General features: G+C 35.4%; 1 protein-coding gene across 1 annotated transcript in view; it reads right to left on the bottom strand.

Annotated features, from left to right (window-relative positions):
• Nucleotides 1–654: 654 nt before the first annotated feature.
• Nucleotides 655–20,375, bottom strand: part of Tbc1d8b (TBC1 domain family member 8B) — an 81,737-nt gene continuing 62,016 nt past the window's right edge. Inside the window, exons 15-21 of the mRNA XM_048428493.3 lie at nt 13,835–13,903; nt 13,445–13,685; nt 12,192–12,257; nt 10,274–10,357; nt 9,169–9,225; nt 4,546–4,643; nt 655–3,162 (exon numbers count right to left, since the gene is read on the bottom strand). Coding sequence (XP_048284450.3) covers nt 2,770–3,162; nt 4,546–4,643; nt 9,169–9,225; nt 10,274–10,357; nt 12,192–12,257; nt 13,445–13,685; nt 13,835–13,903 — 1,008 coding nt within the window. The 3' untranslated portion in view covers nt 655–2,769. The remainder of the gene's footprint in view (nt 3,163–4,545; nt 4,644–9,168; nt 9,226–10,273; nt 10,358–12,191; nt 12,258–13,444; nt 13,686–13,834; nt 13,904–20,375) is intronic.

The following is a 20,375-nucleotide window of genomic DNA, read 5'->3' on the forward strand; positions in this document are numbered from 1 at the left end:
CCAAACCCCCATCCTATCGTACTACAATGGTGAGAAAGTAAGTGCTCATTGTACTAATTATTATGCAGCAACAGGAGGGGAAAAAAACTCACACAATTCTTAATATCTATACCAGTCTATTGGAGTGTTTCCTGTACTTCAGAAGGTAAAAGTCCATTTCCCACATTCCTTTACAATTATGATTCTGGACATCTGAGACTTGGCTGACAGAAGCAATTGGACTCTGTGCTTCTGACATCTCTGCTGCTGAAGATGACTGTGAAGATGTTTGGCTGCCCTACAGCAATTTGGTCATGAGTACCTGCGGGCTGAGGGGCGAGGAGGTTGGCATCCATTTGCAGATGGATCATTCTGGAGGGAGCAGGAGTAGTGATGTATTTTCATTCTGAAAGTTTCCTAATTATAAAAGAATTAGCAGCTCTCCTGGTAGCCTGGGAGTTCTGTGGTCTTGGATCTTTGCTTTCGAAAGTTCAAGTAAGTTGGTCCTTCTATTAAAGATACATGCCACTTAATATCTAGTAATAAACAGTTATGTGCCTAAACTAGTTGGTAATAAATTCTGGTTTTCTGGCAACAAGACTCTAAACCGCAGTAGAAAGGACACCCTCAAATGATATTTTAACCATGTGTATGTAAAATGCATAACAAACAACATTCACCTTTTAAAATAAACATTTTTATATTTAATATAATAGATTTTAATACTTAGTTTTATAAAGACAAAGTTACTTTTAATTTTTTAATGTAAAAGTCATAACGCACTGGTCCAGTTTGACACAACAAAATATTTTGAATATTAGGAACAACTCATTTGCTTAACAAGGCGGCAGCTATAAAACTATAATGTGGTCAGCTTATCTCCCTCGCAGAACCAGAAAATACATTGTTGGCTTGTTAACCTTCATTTATAATCTTCTTGAAACTCTAAAAATCTCTTTAAGTATTTATTTTCAATTAATCTAGCCTAAAATACAATATTCAGTAATCTTCACTATTCTGACTTTAAAATAATATCAAAAATTAACAGTATATTTTTTAAGAAAGGATTTGTTGTAAATACAACTGACAAAATAGTCAACAAAGTGTGCATAACAGTGCTTTTGTATATAAGCACAGACCATATGTGTTTCTAGAGCTATTGTCGTATAATTTAACAATCATTACATAACAGCAGATGTGACAGTTTGCATATAAACTATTAACTAAGATTGAAAATCGGGACATATTTTAGCACATCAATTCTGAGTCAAAGCAGAAAGGCTTAGTTCTAAATTATCTCTTTTAAGTGGCAATTTCCTTGAAAAGACAGTATAATCAAATCTTAAAGATGCTACCAGTATTCGGTGAATTCTAACTTACAGATTCTCAAAGACTCAACTTAAAAAGTGTTTTTGCTTCATTGAAAAGAATATATGCCACGTGGCATAGCCCTCTGCCTTTTTCCACAGTCTGTTCTTGCTGAAGCCTGACCACAGCAGTTCCTTCCCAGAAAGGGAGACTTCTTTGGTCACCATGAAGGAGGTCTGCCCTCTTATTATTTTTTTTTTGTTTCTAGTCAAGTAAGAGGGCTTGAAATCAAAGCCTAGCATGAAAGCAGAAGCTCCTTAGGCTGATTCCTGCCCCATTTCCTAAGTCAACTGCTTGTCAGAAATGGCAGAAGACAGGACAGGTCCATGTGGTTTGATTGTTACTTTTTAAAGTGCTATCAAAGTCCATTTATATTTAAATGGACTGTCATGTAATGTCTGACCTAGAAGAACCCAAAAGTATGTAAAAATTACTCATCTAAGTCAGAGAGTCAAACCTTTGTAGGTAGATTTAGGCAATTCTACAATAGTGCCTTAGTAAGTATATCTGAACTATACTTCATGTGCTTGTGAAACTAATAAAACAATTCAGTATTAGTGTAACTGTTCCACACTACCTCCTATAAATTAAAACACAGCTGATGAAAAGTCCAAATATAGCTGGGACACAAGCAATGACAAGCCATTCTGAGAAGATGCCACACATGACAGTACTCTAAAGAATTTTTAGTTATGTCTCAGTGTAACTGAAAGAGCTATACAGTCTACTGAACTGTTTCTTAACCCTTCTCAAAACGCTGGCTTTATTCTATGTAAACCTAAATCCAGTGACATTTTTACTTCTATCAGTCCAGTATTCAGACTTCTTGATTTGTGTTTCGCAGTAGCAGAGTTAGTGTCAACCAGAAAATTGTGAACCCTCAAGAACAGAGAGTGCAGAAATTGCTTTTTAAGATCATATACTTCTGTGTTGAACAAAAATTAAGTTTTAAAAGTTAATAAAGTTCCAGTAACATAATGTAGAAAGCAAAGCCCTAAATGGGCAATTTCCTGGATAATTAAGGCTACAGTTCTAAAGCCCAGTTTTGACAGGCTTGGGGCAATTTGAAAAGCAAAGTTCACCAATATGCCATCACAGCATTACAAATAAACACATTGCCTTTAGAAAAGCCGCTAATCCCATGGAAACAGCAGCACAAACTTGTAACTGACTCCCTAAAGTGATATGGTGGTGCCCTCTGGTGGTTCCACTGAGCATGTGACCCTGACGCTGGATATCTTGGGACACATAAAGTGACAGAATTTTTTTTAACTGCAATTAATACAAAGGAATGAATCTTTGTGCTTCTGAGTACCTTTCTTTTTGCCTTCAAGCACATAGGCAATGCAATACATCCCTGAGTAGTCCCAGGAATCAAGCTACAAGTACAGGAATCTTGGTAAACCTAACAGTGGCAGAGATTTACACCTTGGTTCTAGACCTTAACTGGGAGCATTTCACATGCTCCAGCTTTGCTTTTAAGTCTAAGGGTCTCTCAAAAAACCTCACCAGAGCTGGTTCATTTAACAGGGAAGCAAGAATCTGTTCAAATGCAAAAGACCACTGATGCTCTTCCCTGGCAGAGGAAGGAGTTTTCTCCACACTGCTCTCTGCATTCCCCTCACGGGCTCCAGAATCACAGGCTGTCCCGGAGAATCTTCTAGCTGCTGATTTAGGGCTATGGAGTTTCCTTCCAACTTCTTCCATCCTGAGCAAAAGGTTGGTAACAATAGCAATGGCTTGATATAGTGACTCTTCTTCCGGGTCTTCATGAAATAAATTATACAGGGTCTTTGAAAACTGAATAAATTGTGACTAGAAGACACAAGTTGGAAATATAACATTTTAACATTAGACTTAGCAAATAAAAATGAAACTTAGAAGGGGAACTCAGAAGTGGAGAGAATCCTGCATAAAATTTGTAACATACAACCTTCACCACAGAACTGAGGACTAATTCCATGACACATCTTTGCTCTAGGAAGGTAAGTATGAACCATGAAAGAGCATTTCATTTAAGCCCTCTCACACAATTGTCAAAATGAAGAATATTATAAATATTATAAATAAAGAATATTATAAATTAAGAAGTTGTCTTTATTTACTGTTGGGTGACAATTTTGATTATGCAAACTTACATATTTTCTTTCATGTAATTCTCATCAATCAATTTTAAGAAAAGGATTCAGAAATTCTAATTTGATATTAAAGGGCTGCAATGGACACTGAGCTAAGATGACTTAATATTAGGGAAGAATGACTTTTGGGACCTACCTAGTAGTGCAAGAACTCTAAGAAATCCCTTTGGATGTGCGTGTTTTTAAAGGCAGATCCAGGAACCAAAGTTAAGAGAATCTAGTTAGTTTGCTAACTGCTCTCAGGAAATTCTAAATAGTCCTAGAAAATGCTTGTCAATTTAAAAGCTATTCAAATCCAAGAGTTCTACAATGCAGTCGTTCAACCTTACATGTTTGTATGTACATAAAACAAGTAAAAATAATATGCTTCATAAAAATATATTATAAAAATGCTTCCCTCCTTCCTTTTTATAGTCCTTTTCATTGATAATGATTTTAAAATAAGTATCCCAAATTGGTTTATTTTAGGAAGCATTTATTTAACTATCAAACTGGAAAGTTCATTAAGACACTCTAAGTTATTCGATAGTTTTGTTTTGATAAAGTTCTGGGGAACTTCAGTATCTCAATCAATCAGCCTTTCTTTTAAGACTATAAGAACATGTGGGCAATGTATAAGAAAGAGATCAATTTAAATAATGTCTACACTAGTCCTTAATATCGCCTATGCAGCATCAAATACAAGATCACTGGGGATTACGTAAGATCTATCTTAGTCATTTCTTAGTAAGTAGCAATAGATTTGACATCAGGTAGGCACTAACTGAATGTTACTTAATACATGTATATTTTTAATGCTGAAATATACCATATATAAAAATTTTCTATAGAAACACTAAATACATTTAAGCGATTAATGTACAATTTAAAAAATTTTTGTTCACCTCCTTCACGATTTGTTGAATTTTCTAATGCTGACAACCTGTAGATTATTTAACTATTTTTTCAATAGTATGTAAGTTCTTTGCTTTTCCTTTTCTTTTGTGGTATTGGTGACTGAACCACGGGGTTACATGTACTCACATTTAATAAAAACATTTTCACTTGGAAAATTCTATACCTGATTCATTCTTGGTAAATCTTTAATGTTTTCTTCTTTTTTAAGAAGCTCATCTTGCCATTGACTTAAATAGGCTTGAATATCAATTTTTCCTTTGCCTAAATAAAAGAAATGAACAATTTTATAATGAACAACTAATATTTCCCCAAATCTCAAAAAGAATAATTGAAATTGAAAGAAATATCTCTGCGGTAAAAGAGCCCATCTCTTTCAGTTCAGGACACGATCTGAATTTAGCTTTGGTCTCACTCATTGGCTTTCAGAAAACATTACCCACTTCTATTTAGACAAAAACTTTTACTTTTGGAAACTTAGTGAATATCAAAAATACAGAAAAAGAGGGAAAGTGATGTATTTAGATTAAAACAGCACACTTTGGTCCAATAATAAATGTCATGTAGTCATACTCATATAGCCTACCACACTTAATCTTTTCTATATCAAGTTCTTTATATGGTGGTTCTTTTTTTAAAAATTCGAAACACTATTTATTGCTTCTTTTTTTCAGCCAAGATGATATTTGCATGACCTTGAAATTCTTATTTAAATTTTTGTGGAAACTGGGCAAAATAATGGAGGAGTTATGTTGAACTAGATCTTCTGTTGTGGAATATTAGTTGAAGATGTGTTATATTTGTTTACACCGTGGAACATTTGTTTAATAATACAAAGATGTGTTGCACTTTTTTGCTGCATTTCTTTAACTCTGTGAAGTTGTGTTACCCTGCCTGTCTAAAACACCTGGTTGGTCTAATAAAGAAATGAACGGCCAATAGCTAGGCATGAGAAAAGATAGGCGGGGCTGCCAGGCAGAGAAATAAATAGGAGGAGAAATTTGGGAGAAGTCAGGGGAGCAAGAAAAGGAGAAGGCAAGGAGGAAATCAGGGGCCAGCCACCCAGCAAGCCATGAAGAAGTAAAGGTATATGGAATAGAGAAAAAGGTAGTTGAGATAATTTAAGCTAAGAAAAGCTGGCTAGAAACAAGCCATGCTAAGGCTGGGCATTCATAAGAAAGAATAAACCTCTATGAATTTATTTGGGATCTGGGTGGCAGGACTCCCAAAGAGCCAAAAGAGTGAAAGAGAATAACCATCTACACTCTTCAGCAATTATTTTTAGTTAAATGTTTTAAAATGTAGAATGGTGAACTTTAAATGAATAATTTCATAGTCTATCAAAATGTCAAGTGTGCATACTACTTTACTCAATGTTTTTATACTTTTCTGCATTTCTTAAATTATCCTGAAATTTTCTTTTAATTTTTGTAGCATCTCAGCCTGCAATGAAAAAAATTGGAAACATCTTAAATATCCATTAGTATTGAACAAGTAATTGAAACAAATTATGTTGCAATCAAATCATGAAATGTTATGTTCCCATTAAAAGTCAAAAGGAAGATCAAAATGAGTGGACATGGAAAATTATCCATGATATACTACAAAATAAAAAATAGTACCCAGTAGGGATGGTTCAACATATGAAAGTCTGTCAATGTAATCCACCATATAAACAAACTGAAAGAAAAAAACCACATGATCATCTCATTAGATCCCGAGAAAGCCTTTGACAAAATTCACCACCCCTTCATGATCAAAGTATTGGAGAGACCAGGGATACAAGGAACAAACCTAAACATAATAAAGACAATATACAACAAGTCAACAGCCAACATCAAACTTAATGGAGAGAAACTCAAAGCGATCTTACTGAAATCAGGAACAAGACAAGGCTGTTCATTCTCTCCATACCTATTCAATATAGTGCTTGAAGTTATAGCTAGAGCAATAAGACAACAAAAGGAGATTAAGGGGATACAAATCAGAAAAGAAGAAGTCAAACTCTCACTATCGGCTGATGATATGATAGTTTACATAAGTGACCCTGAAAATTCTACCAATAACCTTCTACAACTCATAAACACTTTCAGAAATGTAGCAGGATACATGATTAACTAAAAAAAAATCAGTAGCCCTCTTTTATATAGATGATAAATGGGCTGAGAAAGAAATCAGAGAAACATCACCCTTCAAAATAGCCACAAATAACATAAAATATCTCGGACTAACTCTAATTAAACAAGTGAAAGACCTGTATGACAAGAAGAAATAAATTGAAGACACCAGAAAATGGGAAGATCTTCCATGTTCTTGGGTAGGTAGAAATCACATAGTAAAAATGGCAATCTACAGATTCAATGCAATGTCCATCAAAATCCCAGCAAAATTCTTCACAGACTTCAAAAGAATAATACTCAACTTCATGTGGAAAAGCAAAAACCCAAGCCAAAACAATCCTGTACAATACAGGAACTTCTGGAGGCATCACCATCCCTGACTTCAAACACTACTAGTTATACTAATGAAAACAGCCTGGTATTAGCATAAAAACAGAAAGGAGGAACAATGGAATTGAATCAAAGACCCGAATGTCAATCCACACACCTACAAACACTCGATTTTTGACAAAGAAACTAAGAATATAAAATGGGAAAAAAAGCATATTCAACAAATGGTGCTGGTATAACTGGATATCAACACGTAGAAGAATGCAAATAGACCCATCTCTATTGCCATGCACAAAACTCAAATCCAAATGGATCAAAGACCTCAACATAAAACCAACCACACTGAACCTCATAGAAGAGAAAGTGGAAAGTACACTTCAATGCATTGGTACAAGAGACCACTTCCTAAATATAACCTCAGTAGCACAGACACTGAGAGCAACAATTAATAAATGGAACCTCCTGAAACTGAAAAGCTTCTGTAAAGCGAAGGTCACGGTCAGCAAGACAAAACGACAGCCTACAGAATGGGAACAGATCTTCATTAACCCCACATTGGACAGAGAACTGATCTTCAAAATATACAAATTACTCAAGGACTTGACATTAAAAGAACTAGTAATCCAAATGGGGTACAGATCTAAACCACAGATGAATCTCACAGGACTGAAAGACACTTAAGGAAATGCTCAATATCCTTAGCTATCAGAGAAATGCAAATCAAAACAACTCTGAAATTTCATCTTATGCCTGTAAGAATGGCCAGGATCAAAAACACTGATGACAGCTTATGCTAGAGAGAATGTGGAGTAAGGGGAACACTCCTCCATTGCTGGTGGGAGTGCAAACTTATACAGCCACATTGGAAACCAGTGTGGTGATTTCTCAGAAAATTAGGAAACAACCTATTTCATGACCTAGCAATGCCACTTTTGGGTATATACCCAAAGGATTCTCAATCATACTGTAAGGACATGTGCTCAACTATGTTTATAGAAGCATTATTTGTAATAGTCAGAATTTGGAAACACCCTAAATGTCCCTCAACCAAAGAATGGATAAGGAAAATGTGGTACAATTACACAGTGGAGTACTACACAGTGGTAAAAAATAATGACATCTTGCAAAAACATAATTGAGTGAGGTAACTGAGATCCAGAAAGACAGATATCATATGTACTCACTCATAAGTGGTTTTTAGACATAAAGCAAAGAAAAACCAGCCTACAATTCACAACCCCAGAGAACCTAGATAACAAAGAGGACCCTAAGAGAGACATACATGGATCTAATCAACATGGGAAGTAGAACAAGACAAGATATTCTGAGTAAACTGGGAGTGGTGGAGGTCACGGGAGAGGGTAGAAGGGGAGAGGGGAGGAAAAGACGGGAGTGGAGGTGGTGCAGGAGAATTATCTGTATTCTGTCAATCATATTTTAATAAAACGCTGATTGGCCAGGCAGGCAGTATAGGTGGGAAAACCAGACAGGAAGTAGAGGTGATGCAATGAGAACAGGAGAATTCTGGGAAGCAGAGAGGTTCCTCTGGCACTCCTGCACAGACCACCGAAGAGGCAACATATAAGCTGTCACACTGAGAAAGGTACTGAGCCCATGTGGCTAAAATAGATAAGGATAATGGGGTAATATATGTTATAAGAGCTAATAAGTAGCCAGAGATAAGGGCCAATCAGTTTATAACTTATAGAGAGATCTCTGTGTGATTGATTTTCCTTGGGATTTGCCAGCTATGGGGTACTGGGCGGGATGGAAACCCCAACAAGCCGGCCCCCTCATGTTACATGGAGGAAAATGTATGGCTCAATAAAAACAATTGTTAAAAAAAGAAAAGATGGCTAGAAACAAGCCAAGCTAAGGCCAGGCAGTCCTAAGGAAAAAAAAGCACCCAGTGGAACAGTGTTTATAGATATTTTAAAGAGAGAGGTCTACATATATTCATGTATACAAAGAAACAAGTCTGAAAAAGGATACAGCATAAAATGTTTACAGCCTCTCCTTCTGACTCGGTTTGTGTAAGGGTAAGAAAGACTACATGCTGCCCGAATTTCTGCCACAAAGATTACCTATTATTTTTGCAATTCAAATGAAATCTTTAAAATAATAAAAATGAATATGGATCACTTACTATTAAATTTTTATAACCTCTGAGATGTAACAGAAGAAAAAATAATAAATTTCTTTTATGTAACTAGAAAGCCATATCAGGACAAATCTACAGCCTTTAAAGAACCCCAACCCCTCCCCCTTTATAGCTATTACTATTTATAGAATCAATAATTTAATAAATTGAATCATATTTCTAGATTGTTTCATAGTACCTTTTTCAGGCGTATTTTTTCCTGATTCTGCTTCCTTCTCATCTGCATGCTTGGAAACTAAAGGGAAAAGAGGGCAACTGTATATTATAAAATGTTTAAGTATCTTTTAAAAGTAAAATAATAAAAGAATATTTTGTATAAAGACTTATAAGCACTTACTATGCTTTTGACCCACCAAAGCAATTTTATGTGACCTGATCTCCTGATGTTAGAATGCAAAGTATCAAAAATATTCATAGTAAAAGAAAAGAACACTATATATTAAAGCTAAAAAATCCTAGAGGGTAATACATCAAATTTAAGTATTTGCATCTGAGTGATAGCTTCTCTATTTGACTGCCTTCAAATTAAGAAGCATTATGTTTTTTACCAGGAGGAAAGCTCCATGAATAATGGAGGTCTGAAGAAGAAGTCACACACCCTGCGTAAGACAAGAACTCATTGTGAAACCCTGCACAATTCGCTTCTTTCTGCACTCAATGTTCTTCTATATAAAGTGGGCAGACTTAAATAGATGGTTTTTGAGGTTTTGTTAATGCTCACTTTACATATAGTAACCAATTAGACACATACATTTTCTCTGTAAGACCACATATCTATGAAAACAAAACAAATGAGAAAAGCACACACACAAGTGTGTATCACTTCCAATTTATGTGAGAAAGCAGATTCTTCTATTGTACACTTGATTTATAAGAAGTATTCACTATTTAAATAAAAGTTATGGTTTGTAAATCATCAATGATTCTATCTTCACCATCCTTTATCAAAATTTCCTTAATACAATTAAAAGCAAAAATCTTTTATATATACTTTCTTTTAAATAATAAGAAATTTCAAAAACTAAAAATTATTAAGCACAGTCTAATCAGTCAAATATTTACAGACTATGCTAACTGCTATTGTAGTATCACAATGTAAAAGGTACAGTGACTCCAATTCAGGAAGATCTCCACAAGTAGCCAGTCATCAAGATGCCCATGGTCCTATCTACCTGGGAGACTGAGGCAGGATGATTACTGGAGCCTAAGAGTTTGACACCAGTCTGAGACCCAATTTAAAACAACACAAATTCAGTTAAAAGCTGAAACGAATATTTATTTACCCTGGAGCTGACTGAAATAAAGCAGTTCTTCTGTGGAAAGCTCATCGCCCTTCGAAGAAGTCTTAGACATCACCTCAGTATAAGCTGAAAGCATATAAGCCAAATCACACTTACTAGCAGTGAAGGGCAGAGAAGTGGTTCTTAAATGCAGACAAATTGAAGAGTAGAAATTAGATGAAGTGTATAAGAAATGTGTATATACAGAAAAGTGGAAATACTATTGCTCTGCTGCTGTGTACCAAATAAACATCTCATCACTTTGAATTCTAAGATTTCTCTTACTCGCATTTCTTCTTTTTTATTGCTTAAGAACTTCATAAACGCATATACTATATTTGATCAAATTGCCCCATTTCCTCCCCGGCAATTTCTTCCCTCTTCCACTACCATTATTCCCTTCTAATTCCGTGGACTCTTTTATAAACCTACTGAGTCCTTTTGGTTCCGAGGTCATCTACGGGAGCATGGGTAACCTCATTGCTTTTTTTATTTTAAACCAGTTTTTAGAGTCATGGAAAGACGAATCTGGTAGTTAGATTAACTCTGAACATGAAATCTAAAACTTCTGCACTAATAAGGAAACCTGAAGCTCAGAGCTTTGCTGTTCCCCACTGTTATTCAATGGAGACACAGTGTTTCCTAGCTCATACTTTATCCTACTTAATAGTCCTACTTTCAACCCCTCCACCAACAATGTATGACATGGAAAATTTAAACGGTAACATAATCTAATAAAATTTATTCTTATAATTAAATTATTATGTGGTTTGACTCTTGTTTTTAATGCTGTGTTTGTGATTTGGGCATCTGAAGGATTAAACATGGCTTTAGTTTGTTGGTCTGCTAAATGATTCCTTGCTAACCTGAAAGCCTTTAATAAGCTTTTAAAGGAAGCCAGGGAGAACATTAGACAAATTAGGAAGTGCTATTTGATTTTAATGAATTACCAAATCCAAGCTACTTTTCGCAATATAGTTTTTAACAGTAGGGATGTGTTGGGAAATAATCCTAAGGACAGTGGAAAAACTTTATGGGAACTGGGAGGGCACGGTGACTGTGGGGAAGTAGAGCAAACAGAAAAAAGAACTTTTGGAGTTAGATGGGCCTCATAGCAAGTATGTTGGAGACATAATTGAATCTCCTCAACCCTCAGTCTCCTTTTTCTAAAAATCGGAAGGATAATATACTCTTTCAAAGATTATGAAGCTAAAATAAGAGAGTGAATATAAAATATATTTTATGTGTGTGTTTATGCATGCATTCAACCATGAGCCTGTGTGGAGGCCTAAGGGTGACATTAGATATAAAGTAAAGGTTGTGGACATGCTAATTCGGACCCATCTGCAAGTTTAATAATCTGCCTAAAGTGAATCTCTATTTCTATAACAGCAGAATTCAACAGTATCCCAATATTCCAACGATACATAAGTTCTTGTACAAGCTATCATTTAAGAGCTAGCTAACAGAACATGGTAGCACGTGTCTGTTATCCTTGCACTTCTGAGGCTGAGCTCAGTCTGGGATATACATAGAGACCATATCTTAAACTGCATACATCTATACACACACACACAGACACACACACACACACACACACACACACAGAGAGAGAGAGAGAGAGAGAGAGAGAGAGAGAGAGAGAGAGAGAGAGAGAGAAATGATTGCCTACTAATAGGAAAATAAAGATCCACCTGATATATGGAATCTCTTCTACAGATTTCATCCTGTCTATATCTATACCACCAAAAATACTTGTGATATTACTTGAGGACCACAATAAAGCAATAACTTTAAATTATATGGAAAACTGTTTTATTTGCTAAAGTGAAATTATATGTGCAATGATGCCTGTTACAATGGAACGAATTCTTACTATATACCATTTACTATATACTATTAAAGACTGTTAAAGTCTTACCTGGAGGAATATGCATCTTAAAAAGCAGCTTAAGCTTCTCAGTAAAACTTCCATTGTACATGATATCTGTTCAATAAAATTCAGTTAGAAAACTCAGGTAACTAAACATTAACTAAACATTCAACCAATTCCACCCAAAGTGATTAAGATACAGACAGTAGACAGGAATTAGGATCTAAAACACAGTTAGCCAGTCAGTCTGCCCCCTCCCCCCCGACCCCCAGCCCTTTCTCTCTCTCTCTCTCTCTCTCATTGGTTTTTCAAGATAAGGTTTCTGTGTAACAGACCTGGCCATTCTGGAACTTACTCTGTACACCAGGCTGGTCTTGAACTGCCCCTGCCTCCCTAGTGCTGGGATTAAAGGCATGCACCACCACCACCAGGCAACATGGTGTTTCTTAAGTTAACAATTAACTACTCAATCAGTAAGATTTTCGCTTTCAAGCACATAACCGAAACACTCCACCAAAGGAATAGCATGCTCTATTCACAAGCACCTTTTTCCCAACCTCATATTTCCCTTTTCTTTTTGAATGGGGCTTTATGATTCATTTGAGGAAAGAACTGCTCTGCAAGATAATGAGTGAGAAGAAATCATTGCGTGGGGGGGCATGAAAAACAAAGGAACAAAACCTATGACTTATCGACTATAGGCACAACTCATTTGTTTAGTATTTCTGCATCACTTATCTAGGCTATGTGGTTAGATTTTTACCCAAAGGGGAAAGTCCTTCTGTCGTACCTATCTATCTGGTGTGGAAAAATCCTGCACATTCTCTTCCTTCCTCTTAAACCATTAAAACACCCACATCTAACGGCTTGTTTCTTTGAGAGGGTTGGGCAAAAAGAAATCAATATATGGACCTGGAGAGATAGCTCAGTGGTTAAGAACACTAGATGTTCTTCCAGAGGACCTGAGTTCAATTCCCAGCATCCACGTGCCAGCTCACAATTATCTATAACTCAAGTTCCAGTTGATTCAACACCCTCACACAAACATAAATGTAGGCAAAATATTGATGCACATAAAGTAAAAATAAATTTTTAAAAGAGATCAATATGCATAGATTTAGCAGCAAGCACATTTTAAAAAGCCTCATAATTACTAAACCTGAAGACAATGTAATCCAAAATTGGCCTAAACTAGCAATAATAAGCAGCAAGATAAAATATTTTGGGGTGGTACGGAATATTTTGGAGGATAGAGAACATAGTTATGTTTTGCTTTAGAAAGTTGAAGGGTATCAGCCTACCAATTGCAGAGGAGAATTCTTTGAAGTTTATAAGGCAATCAGAATTTTCATCCAACAATCTGAATGTCCATAAAGCTAGCGAGTCTCTGTTTGCAGAATGAGCCCAGGGACTCAACAAGTGATACAGCACTCTGAACTGCTGGCAGTCAATCTGATACTGTTCCAAATATGACAGGCTGGGGTCATGATGCTTCAATCCTGGACAACTTGAATACCAATAACAAGATATAAACAGCTCTTTCTACAAAAAAAATGAAAAAGGAGAGTCATTAAATCAGAAAAAAAGTCAAAGAATTTTTCTAAATATGTCTCTTAAAACATAAATATTTAAGAGCAATTGAGATAAAATTCTACTAAAAGATTAATTTTCATTAAAAAGGAACAACATACCTTAAAAATGACATAAAGTTCATCCAATTCCTGAAGATTCATCTTCACATCTTGTGATACAACACGCAACTTTAAAAAGATCAAAGGCAACTTAGACTCAGCATGTCCTTTTAAAAAGTCTTTGAATTCACTTGTTTTCCTCTACAAGGAGAAAATATTTTCTTTTCTTTTTTTAAACCTATATATCATTTTTTATTGTAGCTCTAGTAACAATTGCCAAGTTATTTCTTGATTTTTTTTAACTGCTGAACTAACCTTGTGCTTCTGATATAACTACTACTTAACTTTAGTGTACTATTATTAGTATAGTAATATATTACTACTTTGTCAATTAATTGAAAAAAGTAAAATCAATGAGAAGAGAAGTATAAATATGGGCAGACAAAATGGTTCAGTGGATAAAGGTACTTGCTACCAGGACTGATGGCCCGAGTTCCATCCATGGACTCATGTAGATGAAGAGAACCAAATGTCATAATTTGTACTCTGGCTTCCACATGGATGCTATGGCACATGAGTGCACCTCTCCAATAAATAAATGTAATACAAACTTAAGAAGGATAACATGTAAAGATGGATATGAAAGTCATCAAGGTGTTCATCATACAGAATGCAGCACATAATATCAACTAAATGAATTCCGAAGTGTTATGCAAATATATCTGAAAATTGAGATTAAAATAGATAGTTTCCTTGGGAAGTATGTCACCAAAATTAACTCAACGTGCAAACATTTTGAATAAACAGAACAGAAATGGCAACCAAAGAGCTCCCATCACCAAAGTTAGCAGACCCAAAGGTTTAGAGGCTTGTTTTCTCAAACTTTCTAATAACAATGGCATTTTGTGTACATTAAAGTATTTCAGAGCATAGAAAATAAATATGAGTTTACTACAAAATCTATTATGCAACATAAGCTAAATTGACATAAAATTAGCATTCACAAAAAAGAAATCCTTAATGGTCACGGTGGTGCACACCTTTGATCCCAATACTTGGGAGGCAAGAATAGTCTCAGGGCAGTCTGGTCTACACAGCCAGCTTCAGGGCCCAACCATGGCTACATACTGAGACCATGTCTCTAAAAAAGCAAAAGAAATTCTGAAATCAATGTTATTTTAACACAGATGAAGAGAACCTTGCTAAACTGATTAGTCAAATTATCAAAATAGAACATTAATGATATTATAGCCAGATTTTCATTTTACAATGCCCTCTCTTATCCCTGATTTTAGTAGAATTGCTCTGAGTTTATCTCTGTTTAATTTGATGTTGGCTATCAGCTTGCTGTATATTGGTTTTATTATGTTTAGGTATGTTCCTTGTATCCCTGAGCTCGTCAAGACTTTATTATGAAAGGGTGTTGGATTTTTGTCAAAGGCTTTTAAAGCATCTAATGAGATGACCACATGGTATTTTTTCTTTTAGTTTGTTTATATTGTGGGTTACATTGACAGATTTTTTTTTATATGTTGAACCATCCCTGCATCTCTGGGATGAAGCCTACTTGGTCATGGTGGATGGTCTTTTGGATGTGTTCATGGATTCAGTTTATCAGTATTTTATTGAGTATTTTTGCATCTATGTTTACGAGTGTAATTGATCTATAATTCTCTTTCTTTGTTGGGTTTTTGTGTAGTTTGGGTATCAGGGTGTCTGTGACCTCATAGAAAGAATCTGGCAATGTTTCTTCTGTTTCTGGAATTCCAATAATACTTTAATAAAATTTACTATATTAATAAATAAAAGCCACATAATCTCAAGATATGAAATTCATTGTATCAAAGTTAACTTTTGATAATTTTAAAAATTAACTCACTATTAATTTTTAAAAAGAATTGTTCCCATTTCAGTTAGAACTCTGTGTGTGCAAACACTCTACTACTGAGCTATATCTTCATCCTTTCAACCTAGAAACTTAATAAAATTTCTTTAGTTTAATAAAGGACATCCTTCTGAAATCAATAGTAATAAAATATGGGAGGCATCTCTATTAAATTTAGAAGTATGACTAAAAGGCCTACTTCTATTGCTATTATTCAATATTACTTCAAGGTTTCAAGATCATGAAGTAATAAACACACAAAAGAAAAGAAGATTATTTATTAGGAAAGGCCAAAATTCTTAGCACTGAAAATTAAGCACTCTTCATTTAGGACACCAAAAGTGCTAGTATAAGGAAGTATAGTATCAGTCAACCAGTGTTGTGGCCACAACAAAATGCAAGAAACCCAAATCAAGAGATTTGCACTTATACCAATAAATAACTGAAAAATATAAAGAAAAACATCTCAGTCATTTTTGCCACAAAATACATTATGAAAAAATCAACAAGAAATATTTAATACCTATGTGCTGGTTAGCTTTTTGTCAGCCTGACACAATCTAAAGTCATCTGCTAGGAGGGAACCCCAATTGAGAAAATTTCTCCATAAGATCAGGCTATAGGGAGGCAAGCCTCTAAGGCATTTTCTTATTTAGTGATTTCTGGGTGAGGGCCCAGCCTACTGTAGATGGGAATACCCTAGAGCTGGTGGCCCTGGGTTCTGGAAGGAAGCAGGCTGAGCAAACTATGACGACCAAGTCAGTGCTCTGACTGCCACTGATAATGGACTGTAATATGAAATGTAAGAAATAAACCCTTTCCTCCTCAAGTCCCTTTTGGTCATGGTATTCCATCACAACAATAGAAATCCTAACTAGGGCAATGTACAGGATCAAAATCATAAATGCTTGCTAAAGGACATCTGAAAAGTAATATAACTACAATTGATATTAAAAAGAAATATTTAAAGTCTCACCAGATTTCAAAATGTACTATAAAGGTACAGTAATTCAAATAGACATATTTGTAATAATAAAAAGTAAAATAAAGAATTGTTCCCACATATGTACATAAAAATTCAGAGTATGAAAAGTACAATGCAATAAGAACAGACCAATGTAATAGTTTTCAATGAAAGTTTTTTGTTGGAAAATATTGACATCATATATAACAAAATCTTCCAGGTTTATTAACCTGTATGCTAAATGTTAAAATAAAAACTATCATCAGTACTGTGAGCTTATAACAACTAGGTACTTTTATAATTTGTATAATTTTAGCTAGAGAAAGACTTAAGTTTTAAATGAAAACCAGTCATTATGAAAGAAAAAGGAAAGACTTGACTATGTAAAAATCTGTAATTTGAACACTGTGACAGACATCATAAAACATGAACAATAACAAGGAAGAAATGATAGTTTACAAATATAATTGTCAAAGAAATGCTACTACCTGTGAGGGTGAACTCCACAGGAGCAGTACTGAGCCAGTGACCTGGGCCAGAGCAGCCCTGAGACAGCAAACTCCAGAGGAGCAGGACTGAGCCAGCAACTTGGACTGGAGTGGGTCTGGGACAGTGAACTCCATGGGAACAGGAGTGGATCTATACCAGGGACATTTGTGGGTGCAAGACTGGGCCAGCGACCTAGGTCGGAGCATGACTGAGGAAGCGAGCTCCACGGGACCAGAACTGAGCTGGCAACCTAGGCCAGAGTGGGACTGAGACAGCAAACTCCAATGTAGTAAAGCAAACCCCAGGAGTGCTGAACAACCTCCAGGAACATGGAGTGACCAACAGGGTGACTGGAACTGTGGCACTGACTACACCATGATGAGCATTCATCTGAGTCTTGAAGCTACTGACATCTGGAAGACTGATCACCAGAGTCACAGACAGCCCCAACTACACCAATTAGAGGAAAAGATAGGTAGATGAGGTAAGAACACATGCAACACCACAAAGAGCAACACAACACCAGTAAAAACTAATGGCCCTACAACAGCAAGACTTGAACAACAAATATAAATGAAGCAGAAGAAAATGACCTAAAAATAACTTCAGGAGAATGTTTGAGGCCCTTAAAGAGAATATGAGAAATTACCTCAAAGAAATGGAGGAAAAGACAAAAAATGGAAGACATCAACAAATATCTTAAAGAAAACCAAGAAAAAGCAATCAAACATATGAAATAAACTGTTCAAAACTTGAAAACTGAAATAGAGATAATAGAGAAAACACAAATCGAGGAATTATAGAAACAGAAATCATAAGAAAACAATCAGGAACAAAAAATGCAAGCAGAAACAGCAGACTACAAGAGATAGAAGAGAGAATTTCAAGCACTGAAGATACAATAGAGGAAATAGACTCATCAGCCAAAGAAAATGTTAAATCTAACAAAAGCTTAACACAAAATATCCAAGAAATATGGGAAAGACCAAACCTGAGAATAATAGGTATAGAAGAAGAATTTCAACTCAAAAGCACAGAAAATATATTTAACAAAATCATAGAAGAAAACTTTCCCAACCTAAAGAAAGTTATATCTATGAAGATACAATAAGCTTACAGAACACCTAATACACCTAATAGTCTAGATCAAAAAAAGGCTCCTCACTATATAATAATCAAAACACCAAACACACAGAATAAAGAAAGAATATTAAGAGCTGCAAAGAAAAAAACCCAAGTAACATGCAAAGGCAGACCTATCAGAATTACACCTGACTTCTCAATGGAGACAATGAAAGCCAAAAGGTCCTGGTCAAACATTAAGAGATCACGAATGCCAGCCCAGACTATTATACCCAGCAAAACTTCCAATCACTATAGAAGAACAAGACAAGATATTCCATAACAAAACCAGATTTAACCAATACCTAGCCACAAACCCAGCCCTACAAAAAGTACTAGAAGGAAAACTCCAACCCAAGGAATTTGGCTACATTAGCAAAAACACAGACAATTGATAATCTCACAGCAGTAAATCACAAAGAAAGGAAAAACACACAAATTAACATCACCAACAATGAAAACTAAATTAATAGGAGACAGCAATCACTGGTCATTAATATCCCTTAATATAAATGAACTCAACTCACCTGTAAAAAGACATAGGCTAACAGATTGGATACGAAAACAGAATCCATCCTTCTTCTGCATACAAGAAACACACCTTAACCTCAAAGACAGACATTGTCTCAGAGTAAAAGGTTGGGAAATTTTTTTTTCCAATCAAATGGACCTAAGAAACAAGCTGGTGTAGTTATCTAACCATTAATCTACATCTATCTGGTGTAGATATCTAATAATATCTAACAAAATAAACTTCAAACTAAAATCAATCAAAAGGGACAAAGAAGGAATATTTTTCATATTAGTCACAGGAAAAAAATCCATCAAGAGGAAATCTCAATACTGAACATCTATGCCCCAAATACAAGGGCAACCTCATATGTAAAAGAAACACTTCTAAAGCTTAAATCATACATTTTGAGATATTTCCATAATGCTTGAATTGTCTGTAATAAACATATGTAACCAATATTTTAAGTTAACATTTTGAAACAAAAACAAAGGTTCTCTGTCCTATGTCACAGTAACATTGCTAAATTATTTAATTAAAATCTAAACCTAGGATCTTCAGAAATGTTAATTTTTCTAGATTGCATCTTTGAGGACTCAGTTTTGTTTTGTTTTTCTTTTTTTTTTAAGACATGGTTTCTCTGTGCAACAGCGCTGACTGTCCTGGAACTCACTCTTGTAGACCAGGCTGGCCTGGAACTCACAGAGATCCACCTGCCTCTGCCTCCCAAGTGCTGGAATTAAAGGTGTGTGCCACCACAGGCCAGAAGAGAACCCAACTTTTAAGTGAAAAGGTTTATAAAACAATAAATCATAATGATAAAAATTAAACAGTGTAGAACAATATAAACAGCAAAGTAAAATTCTTCACCTTGGGAACAGTGATTTAGTCATCTCACTGACCAGAGTAAACCCCTATTAGCAGTTACCTATGGAACCATAGCAATGCTTTAAGACTGAATTCTGTTTTATACACTTTTAATTTTCTTTTAAGTATTACAGAGAAATAATATTTATTAGAAGCATTTGCTATTATGAGAGTTAGCTAATTTCTAATTCTATTTTTAAATTATGTGTATATGAGTATATGGTTTGAGTGCATTTGAGTGTAATGCCCATGGAAGCCAGAAGAGGGTGCTGGATTCACTGTAGCTGGAGTTCTAGAAGGTTGTGAGTTGCTGGATATGTGTGCTAGAAAGCTTGGGTCCTCGTGAAGAGCTGTACAAGTTCTTAATCAATGAGCCATCTCTCCAGGCCAAGCTATTCTTTTTTTTTTAATTTATTTATTATGGATATAGTATTCTGGGCACCAGATCTCATTATAGATCTCATTAGATGGGTATGAGCCATCATGTGGTTGCTGGGAATTGAACTCAGGACCTCCGGAACAACAGTCAGTTCTCTTAACCTCTGAGCCATCTCTCCAGCCTCCTTAAATATTTATTTAATTATTATGTATAAAATAGTCTGTCTGTGTGTATGCCTGCCGGCCACTAGAGGGCACCAGATCTCATTACAGATGGTTGTGAGTCACCATGTGGCTGGGAATTGAACTCAGGACCTTTGGAAGAGCAGGCAAGGCTCTTAACCTCTGAGCCATTTCTCCAGCCCCCCCCCCCAAGCTATCCTTA

This window comes from Myodes glareolus, chromosome X (assembly GCF_982192425.1).
Source record: "Myodes glareolus chromosome X, mMyoGla1.1, whole genome shotgun sequence".
In the NCBI taxonomy this organism is placed as follows: Eukaryota; Metazoa; Chordata; class Mammalia; order Rodentia; family Cricetidae; genus Myodes; species Myodes glareolus.